The sequence below is a fragment of the Protobothrops mucrosquamatus genome, unplaced genomic scaffold, assembly GCF_001527695.2.
Source record: "Protobothrops mucrosquamatus isolate PMUCROS unplaced genomic scaffold, P.Mucros_1.0 scaffold2019, whole genome shotgun sequence".
NCBI classification, from domain to species: domain Eukaryota; kingdom Metazoa; phylum Chordata; class Lepidosauria; order Squamata; family Viperidae; genus Protobothrops; species Protobothrops mucrosquamatus.
The window spans coordinates 208,099-221,356 of record NW_015388130.1 but is presented as its reverse complement, the minus strand read 5'-3'; the positions used below and the strand labels follow the sequence as shown (position 1 = coordinate 221,356).

Below are 13,258 nucleotides of genomic sequence, written 5' to 3'. Positions count from 1 at the left end.
AAGCCATTTGTCCGAAATGGTATAGGGTTTCCTGCCTCAGCAGGAGGTTGGACTAGATGATCTCCGAGGTCCCTTCCAACTTTATCATCATCATCATCATTATTATTATTATTATTATTATTATTATTATTATTATTATTATTATTATTATTATTATTATTATTATTATTATTATTATTATTATTATTATTATTATTATTATTATTATTATCTTTGCTATATTTATAATGTGTAAGGGTAGATTTCACAGTGTTAATTAATGATGAGGATAATGTGTGGAATAAATGTGTATGGTTTTATAAAACATGGCATTTCATTTGTGTCCTTTCAATATATCTTTAGAGGAACAGAGAGATTTATTTGTACCTTCTTGCCTGTTTATTGAGATCTATTTCTCTCTCCCTTCCATGATGAACTGCATAACATATATACAAGGGTGCCATCTAATGGAAAAAAATGCAACCTGCTTGCTGTGAGGGAACAAATAGATGTTCGTGAAAGGAACAGAAATAATAAATTATATGTATGACTCCATAATCGTGTACAGGTAGTTCTCAATTTAGAACCATTTGTTTAGTGACCGTTCAAAGTTACAACAGCATTGAAATAAGTGACTTATGACTGGTCCTCGCACTTATGACTGTTGCAGCATTCCCATGGTCATGTGATCAACATGAAGGATCTTCATTTGCAACTTTCCGAAGCGGCTTCTGACAAGCAAAGTCAATGGGGAAAGCTGGATTCGCTTAAAGACCGCATGTTTCACTTAACTGCAGTGATTTGCTTAACAACTGTGGCAAAATAGGTCATAAAATCAGGTATGGCTCACTTAGTAACTGTCTTGCTTAGCAATGGAAATTCTGGTCTCAGTGGTGGTCATAAGTCAAAGACTATCTGTATTTAAATAAAAATTGTAATTGTGAGAATCAATACAGTATTTCATGCATCAAAATAGAGACACATTCATATATGATTGATAATAGCATCCTTCTTGTACAAAAAACCATAACAGAGATGCTCTTTTGCATATGTCGACAGACACACACACACACACTTGCTATTTGGCTATTGTCCTTCAGCAAAAGATAATGGTTGTCCTCCTGAGATTCAGGAAAAACAGGAAAACCATCATTGCTTTCCCACAGAGTCTGTCATCTAAGGCTCATTTATTCTATTGGTAGGGTGAATCTCATATGAAATTATACAGTAAAGAAAAGAGAAGTTATAACAACTGAGTTAATACAATGAAATGTGCTCTCCAATCTTCTAGTAACTCCTGATTTGAAAAAATCTCTTGGGGAAATGCCCTCTGGTGGTCTTTTTGTATTTTAATGGCTCTGTTACAGAGACAAGCACTGAACTATAGTTGCTGTCCCAAGGAAGTAACAGACACATATGAACAATACCCATACAGATTAAATGTAAATGCTCTGAAAAGTAGAAATATTGTAAGTGTTTGTGTGTGGTTGGAAGGGTGAAGTGTCCTTTAATGACTGTTGTAAGCATCTATTTTTCTGAAATTTAATAATAGAGAATAATGATTTATCTGTTTTAATAAGACTCATGATATATAAGATCAAAGCCTTGGCAGAGCCAGCATTCCATTCCCACAATGGCTATGTATGGCATCCTCCATATTTTTTATTTCCTGGTTAAAAATGCCATGCTGATGTCTCTATCTGCTCTATCCAGAATAAAACAACCTTTCCCCATCCATTTATCCATTCTTGCCAACAATCTAACATTCATATCTATGGGATTTTAACTGTCATAGTTTCCAGCTAATACAGTCAGTGATTATAAAGGTTAAAGTCCATCATATCTAGATCAGAAAAATCCTTAAAGCCAATTGTCCTACCCTTGTCTCCATCAGATCACTTCTCAAGCATCTTTCGCAAGCATTTCCTGGATCTACATGACCTCATCTTTTCAGTCATGTCCTGCTTCTTTGCCAAATTTTACTTCTCTAATGCAAATTGGTCCATTAGTCTTTATTGCAATAATCAGAACAATGACACTTGAGGCTTAGAAGGTGGCACTGGAGACAGTTTTCTCCTGGAGCTTTTGCACCAAACTATTTTAGTGGTAAGCATTTTCTCTGATTCCATTAATTAATTGTACAGCTGAACAATCTGTTTCTTCTTGCTTCCTTATATGTGTTAATATAGCATGTGCAAAACAATAAACAATCTATAGGCATTGGATCATTTATGCTGCTTAACATACATTTTCTTTGTATCTGCTATGCATTCCCAGACAGTCTCTTAATAAATATGCTCTGAGCTATTAGATCCTACAGGGATGCAGACACTAATATAATGTACATAAAACTATTTGAATAAATTAGTGCATACAATAAGAATATTTGTCCTCAAACTACCAATTTCTGATTCTAAACCAAGTGATTTTGGAATTAGAAAGAAACTGGAGAATTTTGTAAACACACTTTAGGCTGCGATTTTTGAAAGGAAATAGAATTATTTAATTTAGATTTCATTGGGAATTCTTTAATATGCACTCTTCCAAAGTATTTATCTCAATTAGAGGTTTTTTTAAAAAAAAAAGTAAAGAAAGGGTTTTTGAATGATTTTAATAGTTTCCCTTAAACTGAATTCATGAATACGTTCCTTTCTTGAAAATAATACTTGTTTGCGTTGTTTTATATCCTACTTTTTCTTCAAGAACCTGGAGTATATTAGTGCTTCCTACTTCCTATTTCCCCCCTATTTTTCTCTGAGAAAGATTAGGCTGAAAGAAAATGTCAAACTCAAAGCTATTCATTGTAACTGTATGTTCAGAGCCTGAGAAAGTTTCCCATTCTGGTTACCTGGAGAGAGTCCATTTTATCAGTCAAAAGGACAAACACTGTCCTTTTAACACAAAAACAAGTTGACACAGAGATTTTGTGTTTCTGCCCAAGCCTGTTGCTGAGATTTCTATAATCCAATCCACTTTCCCTTTCAATAATCTAATTAAAGATGCCTCTGGCTTTTGTATTTAACCAGATTTCAAGAGCTTGACATTCAATGCCCTTCAGTGGCTGAGGATAAATTTGAACCTGAATCTTTCCAGTGATAGTCTAACACATCGTAACCACTGCAACACACTGGTTGTTGAAACTAACCAATGAAGGAACTAGATCATTGTTTTTCCACTGCTTTTTTTTGCATTTTTTTCTCTTTACTTCCCAGTCTATTCTATAGTCCTAAATTTTATAAAAGCATATAACAGAAGCAAAGTCATATGTAGGGAAGGATATTTGCAGACGACACCAAGCTGGCAGGAATAGCCAACACTCCAGAAGACAGGCTTAGGATACAGGACAGATTTGAACACTGGGCACTATCTAACAAAATGAAATTCAATGGTGAAAAAAGTAAGGTTCTACATTTAGGCAAGAAAAACCAAATGTACAGGTATAGTATAGGGGTTACCTTGCTCAATAGTAATAACTGTGAGAGGGATCTCGGATTCCTAGTGGACAATCATTTAAATATGAGCCAGCAGAGTGCTGCAGCTGCCAAAAAAGCCAACACAGTGCTAGGCTGCATTAACAGAGGGATAGAATCAAGATCACGTGAAGTATTAATACCACTTTACAGGGCCTTGGTAAGGCCACACTTGGAATACTGCATCCAGTTTTGGTCACCACGATGTAAAAAAGATGTTGAGACTCTAGAAAGAGTACAGAGAAGAGGAACAGAGATTATTAGGGGACTGGAGGCTAAAGCATATAAGGAACAGTTGCTGGAATTGGGTATGTCTAGTTTAACGAAGAGAAGGACGAGGGGGGACATGATAGCAATATCTCAGGGGCTGCCACAAAGAAGAGGGAGTCAAGCTATTTTCCAAAGCGCCTGAAGGCAGGACAAGAAGCAACAGGTGGAAACTAACCAAAGAGAAAAGCAACCTAGAACTAAGGAGAAACTTCCTGACAGTTAGAACAATTAACCAGTGGAACAACCTGCCTCCAGAAGCGGTGAACGCGCCAACACTGAAAGTTTTTAAGAAGAAACTGGACAGCCATTTGTCCGAAATGGTATAGGGTTTCCTGCCTGAGCAGGGGGTTGGACTAGATGACCTCCAAGGTCCCTTCCAACTTTACCATTATTATTATATACACCAAAAGTCAGCAATTTTTTAAATTCTTGGCACCTTCTTCTAATATTGCCATATCTGGTGTGGTTTCAGTAATTTTTGTCTCCAAACCTCACAAGATTTCACATAAAGTTCTCAACTTATCTGGAGCTCAATTTAAAATATTCTCTTGTCACTTACGGATCATCCTGTGGAAGTTCTTATGACTTGTGTGAAACAGCATAATGAGTCATCAGAGGACACAAGGATGCTGTTTGTGTTGCTGGCAGGTGCCCTGTTTTTGACCCTTGATAGACAGTATACAGAGGAACAGAGTTTAGACAGAGAAGGCACACTTCTACGTCTTTCCAGCTTCCTTCAATAGGAACAATGAAGCTGAGAAATCAGCTTCTTGTAATAGGCAGCACTAAGCAAGAGTGCTTCAGATTTTCACATTTTTATATGTATCCATGTGTTCTACAATTTGAATCCAATGCACTGAAAGAGACCTGAAGTTAATCCTCCATATCACTAACCAAAATTTATGGAACAAGCCTCATGAACACTGTACTATTGTATTTTTGTATAAAATTTTGCCACATATTCTATTTTTACCAGCAATTTCCCCAGTGCTTCCACTATATTATTTTTCACCAATACATTATTTTGGGGTTATTTTCCATAAGTGGCAATTTTTCTGTACAGATTTTGATTGGATACTTACAATGCAATGATCGAAGAATTGCAAATGTTGAGTAATCATTGAACTTCAACTTGCTTTTCAGTTTAGAAATGTTTGCAATACAAAAATGCTCAAAGAACCCTAACAACTGAGGCATGCCAATCCTTATTCATGTTGTCTATTGTAACAAGTACAAAATTATCAAAGCTGAATTAAAAGGTGAAGCAGAAGAATGTCTTTGTTATCCCTATTTCCATTCTGCCTGTCCACATGTTGACAGGCAGAACAAGAAACAGATTGCATTGTGGCATAGATGTCAAGGGAAGACGTGCCATGTTTGAATACGCCCCGAGGCTATTCATTCCTCATATCTGTCATACATGATCAAATGTTGCCTTACTTAATGGCAATCCTCCAGATGTGATGGAACTACAATATCCATCATCCCCAGACAGCAGTAAACAATTGAAAAGAACCATGTTGAGAAAGACTGCTATGGAGGCAGAAAAAAATTTCAACATGTGATTTGAATTCTCTCTCTCTCTCTCTCTCTCTCACACACACACACACACACACACACACACACACACACACACACATCTGTCTGTCTGTCTATCTATCTGCTGCTTTTACTAGAATTGGGAAATTGTATCCACAAGATATGGTGTTATTGTAGTTAAAGTAATTAATAGTAGCCTGTGTTTGTTAGACAAAACCTTTATACTGAATGATGTCTCTGATGTCTAGTGACTGAGGTCTTTGCTATTCCACTCTGCTTCTTATTGACATTCTAGAGAGATCTGATTGATGAAACAAGACGGCAGACTAGACTGATCTTTGGTCTAATCCATCAAAATTCTTCTAACATTTTTCCCCCCTGCACTGCATAGAACGTATTTCACTTGTCGGCTCCATCATTCCCAAATGAATTAATAGCAGCAACAGAAAAAGTTATACACTCATTCAGCAACATGCCAGCCAGAAACTGTCTCTGTCTCCAGGTATATCCCATATGGCTGTTAAAACAGCTAATTAATTTAAATCCTTCTCTTTTTAAATTCAGAAAAGAAATAATTTATGGAAAGGGCTTGTGCCATAGTGTCTTTGGCCAGTGTCCTTGACTTTAAATCTACCCTTCCTATTCCTCAGAAGAAACATTTTTTTAAATGTATTCATTGTTTCTATTTGTTTGTAATCTCTTGCATCTTTAAAATGTATTATGATTCAAAATTAAAGAAAATTTAGAACTCAACTTTTCATCTTTTGATTGCATTTGCAAAACCAATGTTTATGGGGTACAAAAAGAGAGGACCTTGGATTATTACTTCAACCATTAAAAACAGACTAACAACATATCACAGCTCTACGATCAAAATGAAAATATAACGGGCAGCCTGGATTCATCTTTGAAATAATTAACATTCTATCACTCTAACTCTGCATATGAAGTCATGACTGATCAGTCTAGGGAGCAACTATTTTTATTCACAAAGAATACACAAGCATTTTATTATTTAGCATGATTTACCATCTATTCCTGGCCTGCTGAACTTTTTGGCAAGCCAGCATCAGCAGAGAACCTATATTATCAACTGCAATTAGCACGAGATTTAGTGTGAGATAACATTTTAAACCTTTCACAATCACACTTCCCCAGAATAATGGCACGACTAGGGCATTCTGGGACATGAAATTTGAATCTCACAAATTAACCCAAGCACTCATGGCAGTTCTCAGCACTATGGTGGGCCATGCTACAATACTTGTGGCTCCTCAGGGTAGTAGTAGTAGTAGTAGTAGTAGTAGTAGTAGTAGTAGTAGTAGTAGTAAAAATATTAATAATAAAGTTGGTAGGGACCTTGGAGGTCATCTAGTCCAACCCCCTGCTCAGGCAGGAAACCCTATACCATTTCGGACAAATGGCTGTCCAGTCTCTTCTTAAAAACTTCCAGTGTTGGAGCATTCACAGCTTCTGGAGGCAGGTTGTTCCACTGGTTAATTATTCCAACTCTCAGGAAATTTCTCCTTAGTTCTAGGTTGCTTCTCTGTTTGGTTAGTTTCCATCCGTTGCTTCTTGTCCTGCCTTTTACTGGAAATATCTATTAAAAACCTTTGCTAAATGAAACTACCTCTGAAGGCAAGTAGTTCTATAAATTAGTGTATGTATCTAACCCCGTTTTCTAGCTGCTATCTTTGCTTAAGCAGCAGGAAGTGAACACTGCATTGTGTTTTTTGTAATACCAACAGTCCGTTTGTAACACCAACAATATATTCTATAGTTTATATTTTATTCTATTATTTCAACACTTTTGCCTGATGCAGCTACACAGACTTACATCCTTGATCAAATTAGTACCAACAGAAGGTGAAACTAAATCTAATCTCTGTTTCCTAAAACTATTTTTAAAACCATTATAAGTTTTCTGGCAGGGATTTAAGAATGGAGTTTTAGCAGCAAAACAAGATTAGGATTCAGTAATTAAGCTCTTTCATGCATCTCTATAAAGATTACTTTCTACGCATACACTTTCCTTACNTGGGCCAGCTGGTGGTCGGCCTGCTCCGTCTCTGCCGCTTGCCAGCTACGCCTCGGCCGGCGCAGGGGGCGGAACCACGCATGTGCGGCGCTCCCGGGCAGGGAAAGTCCTCGACTTACGACCGGTTGGGTAGTCCTCGACTTACGACCGGTTTAGTCCTCGACTTACGACCGGTTTAGTCCTCGACTTACGACTGGTTTAGTCCTCGACTTACGACCGGTTGGGGTCGCGGCATTAAAAAGGTTGAGAACCACTGGATTAGAGAGTCCTACAACAGAGTAACTGATTACATAATCTGATCACAGACTGCCCATGTTTCTTCAGTCGCAACTGAACAGGGTGATGTGTGTGGAAATGGGATGCAGTAGATTTAAACAGAGCACATTAATATCCAGCACATCAAGAAAAAAAGTACTTCAGAATGCACAAAGGAACATTATGAACCAGAAAAGCTTTCAGGAACATATTTATAGATCTCTTTCTATATAGTATTTTATATAAATAATTCAGACATGGTTTGCTTTGATGGAGGGGGGGGAGTTTTTCCTGTTGAATGACTCAGTGAAATTAGCATCAGAGATACAGCACAGTTTCTAAACGGGAATAGCACAGTATCCCTTTCAATTTTACAGAATCTGAGAGGGCACAGTGATCTGCTGTTACATATTAGAAACACATTTATTTCTTCAGAACTTGGTCACTTGTTTCTGTAGAAGCCCAGATAGATTTGTGTTTTGGAGGGTCTATAAAAATAACGAAAGTGAAGAGAAGTCTCTTTATTCCAATGAGAGAAAGAGTTAATTTCAAGGTGTGCTGGCAATTGTTCCATCATTGCCTACCAGAGACACTGGTTTTAGGCTATGACTTCATGCAAGCATCTTGCCAATGCCTTGCCAGCAGCATCTTGATCATGAGTCCATCCCGCTGTCGTGCCAGTTGCCATGCGATCATCACAACTAATTTGCAGCTTTCAGTGTTCTTCACCTGCTCCTCTGCCGGCTGAAGGAAAGCAGGTCTTAATGCTTTCTTACTTCCCAGCTACGGACTTCTGAAGGTTGCAACGGTGATGAAAGTCAGTCTTTGGCAATGGCAAACAGCGGGTGACTTTAACCTCAGCATCCAGATTGAACAACATTTCCACCAGAACGCTTTGTCACTGACAATGTGGTGAATATCTAAAAAAGACAAAAGAGAGAAAACACAAGATATGGATATTGTTTAGAAAAGCTTTTCTGGATATGGAAGGTTATGTTGATTTGCTCGTTTCTAACATGCAGTTCTCCATGGATGTGTGGCCTTCTACATGCACAAATAACTAGTCTGACTTTGAGATTGATTTTAAATAGCCAAAGCAGCATATGGGACTGAGATTTTATTATGAGAACTTCTCAGAGTCTTATAATCCTCATGTATGCAATACACTGATCTATTCTTCACATTGTAAGTGCTGTTTAAAAAGGCTAATGAGACTCACTTATTATCAAGTCATATTTAATATATCTTGCATGGATGACCTTTTCATGTATGAATCAGGCATTGGGGTTTGTAAACCATGGCTTGTGACTTACCAATTTGTGGAAGTCAGTCAAAACAACCCATGGCTTAGTGCAATACTTGAATCTAATAATTGAACATTGTCACTATACTATAATATGCTCTTGACCTGATTTTTATTTTTTGACCAGACAATGGGTAGGTAATACTGTAAATCAGTGGTGGCGAACCTATGGCACGGGTGCCAGAGGTGGCACTCAGAGCCCTCTCTGTGGGCACACGTGCCGTTGCCCCAGCCTTGCCTCCCCCATGACTCCCTCCTCACCAGCAGCCCCCCTGGAGGAGAGTCACCCCCGAGCGTCGGCCACATGGAGCAGCGCAGCCAAGGACATGGCAGCCAAGCAGCGTAGACAAGACTCTGCCCTCATGGCCCATCCCGCACAGTTGATGCTGCGGGGCGCAGGAGAGGGCGTGGCCGCCATGGCACTGCTGGGCGATCTGCAGCAGGCCCTGGAGGCGGTGAGTGGCCCTGCGGGCAGGCAGGGTAGGGGCAGAGCAAGGGCGGGGCAGGGGGTGGAGTGGGGGCGGGGCCAGTTTTTAGGCACTCGATCTCTAAAAGGTTCGCCATCACTGCTGTAAATCATTAGGAAGAAATGATCTGGCTCTTATTTTTAAAAGTTAGATGAGAAAGGAAAGTGGCTGACATTGTATTGTGCCATCTCCACAGAAATAACTGGTTGCAGATTATTTATTCTGTAGAAGAATAAATACTGAACTTTGCACTGAAATTAGAGAAAGTTATCTACTGAACTTCGCACTGAAATTAGAGAAAGTGAGTCCCCTGGTTTTAAAAGCTTTTGCTGGCTGAGAATCAGTCCAATATATCTCATAAAAATGTTTTGGAAGATTACAATTTATCAAAGGTGAGCTCCACACAATGAGTCTTTAATATGCCATATACAAATATTCGGGTGGACAAAATCAGCAAGGGCTGAGCAGTGTTTTCATTTCTAAAAATATAAACATTGGCTAAAAAATATTTTCAAGAGACCAAAGTAGAAGCANTCCTTGATCAAATTAGTACCAACAGAAGGTGAAACTAAATCTAATCTCTGTTTCCTAAAACTATTTTTAAAACCATTATAAGTTTTCTGGCAGGGATTTAAGAATGGAGTTTTAGCAGCAAAACAAGATTAGGATTCAGTAATTAAGCTCTTTCATGCATCTCTATAAAGATTACTTTCTACGCATACACTTTCCTTACAGGATTTTCACTAAACAGAATATGCTATTATATTTTTATCTTTGTTCTTCTGTGTTGATACATTGAATAAATTTTGAGCCAACAGTTTGACTCCTAAACCAACAGCCAATCCAAGAAGATCCTTTAGAGTTCAATCCAGCTGATTAATGAAAACACAAACTAGCATCACATGACCTGCAGTAACATGGATTATTTAAAATCATTTGAAATGATTTATTTCAACAGATTGTATAAATCAGTCATTATGATATCAGACAGTTTATGCCAGGGGTCTTCAAACTTGGCCCTTTTATGACTTGTGGACTTCAACTCCCAGAATTCCTCAGCCAGCGTGCTGTAGCAATGGATCGAACCCAACTAACTGCGGTTAGCTAAGCAAACCAAGATGTAATATAATATGTGAAGCAGAACATACAGAAAAAACACTGCAACTATGTCCCACACTACCTTGCTGAGGAGAGCACATTTCATTCTCAGAATATAAGTCACAGTGTCCTTAAATCATTTATGCAAAAAGTTTTAATTTATATTGGGATTGTGTAGGAGGAAGAGTGGCAGAACCTGGGGGCAGAGTTAAAAGAGAGATCAGTCTAAAATCCTTACGTAGCCACAAGCAGACTAAATTCAAACCCAGCCACCCCGAATTTGGTGGACTCTTATCTAACTCAAAGCAGATGCTAACCAGTAGTTAAGAAGATTCCTGTTTGTGGGCTGCTTAGCAATAAATCAGTTTAATTGGACCTTTATGTGATTTGATCTTTTGCACCTGCCAGATTGAGGGGGAAGGAATATTTCTTTTAAGAAACCCTTGGGAGGCTACCAAGTAGACAGGACTAAACCAGAAGTGACAAATAACATTCTTTCTCTAAGATTATCTCAGGGACTTGGGAGAGTCCTGCAATAAACTAACTGATTAGAGAGTCCTACAACAGAGTAACTGATTACTTAATCTGATCACAGACTGCCCATGTTTCTTCAGTCGCAACTGAACAGGGTGATGTGTGTGGAAATGGGATGCAGTAGATTTAAACAGAGCACATTAATATCCAGCACATCAAGAAAAAAAGTACTTCAGAATGCACAAAGGAACATTATGAACCAGAAAAGCTTTCAGGAACATATTTATAGATCTCTTTCTATATAGTATTTTATATAAATAATTCAGACATGGTTTGCTTTGATGGAGGGGGGGGGGAGTTTTTCCTGTTGAATGACTCAGTGTAATTAGCATCAGAGATACAGCACAGTTTCTAAACGGGAATAGCACAGTATCCCTTTCAATTTTACAGAATCTGAGAGGGCACAGTGATCTGCTGTTACATATTAGAAACACATTTATTTCTTCAGAACTTGGTCACTTGTTTCTGTAGAAGTCCAGATAGATTTGTGTTTTGGAGGGTCTATAAAAATAACGAAAGTGAAGAGAAGTCTCTTTATTCCAATGAGAGAAAGAGTTAATTTCAAGGTGTGCTGGCAATTGTTCCATCATTGCCTACCAGAGACACTGGTTTTAGGCTATGACTTCATGGAAGCATCTTGCCAATGCCTTGCCAGCAGCATCTTGATCATGAGTCCATCCCGCTGTCGTGCCAGTTGCCATGCGATCATCACAACTAATTTGCAGCTTTCAGTGTTCTTCACCTGCTCCTCTGCCGGCTGAAGGAAAGCAGGTCTTAAAGCTTTCTTACTTCCCAGCTACGGACTTCTGAAGGTTGCAACGGTGATGAAAGTCAGTCTTTGGCAATGGCAAACAGCGGGTGACTTTAACCTCAGCATCCAGATTGAACAACATTTCCACCAGAACGCTTTGTCACTGACAATGTGGTGAATATCTAAAAAAGACAAAAGAGAGAAAACACAAGATATGGATATTGTTTAGAAAAGCTTTTCTGGATATGGAAGGTTATGTTGATTTGCTCGTTTCTAACATGCAGTTCTCCATGGATGTGTGGCCTTCTACATGCACAAATAACTAGTCTGACTTTGAGATTGATTTTAAATAGCCAAAGCAGCATATGGGACTATTATGAGAACTTCTCAGAGTCTTATAATCCTCATGTATGCAATACACTGATCTATTCTTCACATTGTAAGTGCTGTTTAAAAAGGCTAATGAGACTCGCTTATTATCAAGTCACATTTAATATATCTTGCATGGATGACCTTTTCATGTATGAATCAGGCATTGGGGTTTGTAAACCATGGCTTGTGACTTACCAATTTGTGGAAGTCAGTCAAAACAACCCATGGTTTAGTGCAATACTTGAATCTAATAATTGAACATTGTCACTATACTATAATATGCTCTTGACCTTATTTTTATTTTTTGACCAGACAATGGGTAGGTAATACTGTAAATCAGTGGTGGCGAACCTATGGCACGGGTGCCAGAGGTGGCACTCGGAGCCCTCTCTGTGGGCACACGTGCCGTTGCCCCAGCCTTGCCTCCCCCGTGACTCCCTCACCAGCAGCCCCCCTGGAGGAGAGTCACCCCTGAGCGTCGGCCACACGGAGCAGCGCAGCCAAGGACATGGCAGCCAAGCAGCGTAGACAAGACTCTGCCCTCATGGCCCATCCCGCACAGTTGATGCTGCGGGGTGCAGGAGAGGGCGTGGCCACCATGGCGCTGCTGGGCGATCTGCAGCAGGCCCTGAAGGCGGTGAGTGGCCCTGCGGGCAGGCAGGGTAGGGGCAGAGCAAGGGCGGGGCAGGGGGTGGAGTGGGGGCGGGGCCAGTTTTTGGGCACTCGATCTCTAAAAGGTTTGCCATCACTGCTGTAAATCATTAGGAAGAAATGATCTGGCTCTTATTTTTAAAAGTTAGATGAGAAAGGAAAGTGGCTGACACTGATTTGTGCCATCTCCACAGAAATAACTGGTTGCAGATTATTTATTCTGTAGAAGAATAAATACTGAACTTTGCACTGAAATTAGAGAAAGTTATCTACTGAACTTCGCACTGAAATTAGAGAAAGTGAGTCCCCTGGTTTTAAAAGCTTTTGCTGGTTGAGAATCAGTCCAATATATCTCATAAAAATGTTTTGGAAGATTACAATTTATCAAAGGTGAGCTCCACACAATGAGTCTTTAATATGCCATATACAAATATTCGGGTGGACAAAATCAGCAAGGGCTGAGCAGTGTTTTCATTTCTAAAAATATAAACATTGGCTAAAAAATATTTTCAAGAGACCAAAGTAGAAGCA

General features: G+C 39.0%; 1 protein-coding gene across 1 annotated transcript in view; it reads right to left on the bottom strand.

Annotated features, from left to right (window-relative positions):
* Positions 1–11,159: 11,159 nt before the first annotated feature.
* TXNRD1 (thioredoxin reductase 1) overlaps positions 11,160–13,258 on the bottom strand; it is a gene marked incomplete in the record, with an annotated part of 55,403 nt that continues 53,304 nt past the window's right edge. Inside the window, 1 exon segment of the mRNA XM_015823873.1 lies at positions 11,160–11,886. Within this exon segment, the coding sequence (XP_015679359.1) occupies positions 11,824–11,886 (63 nt within the window).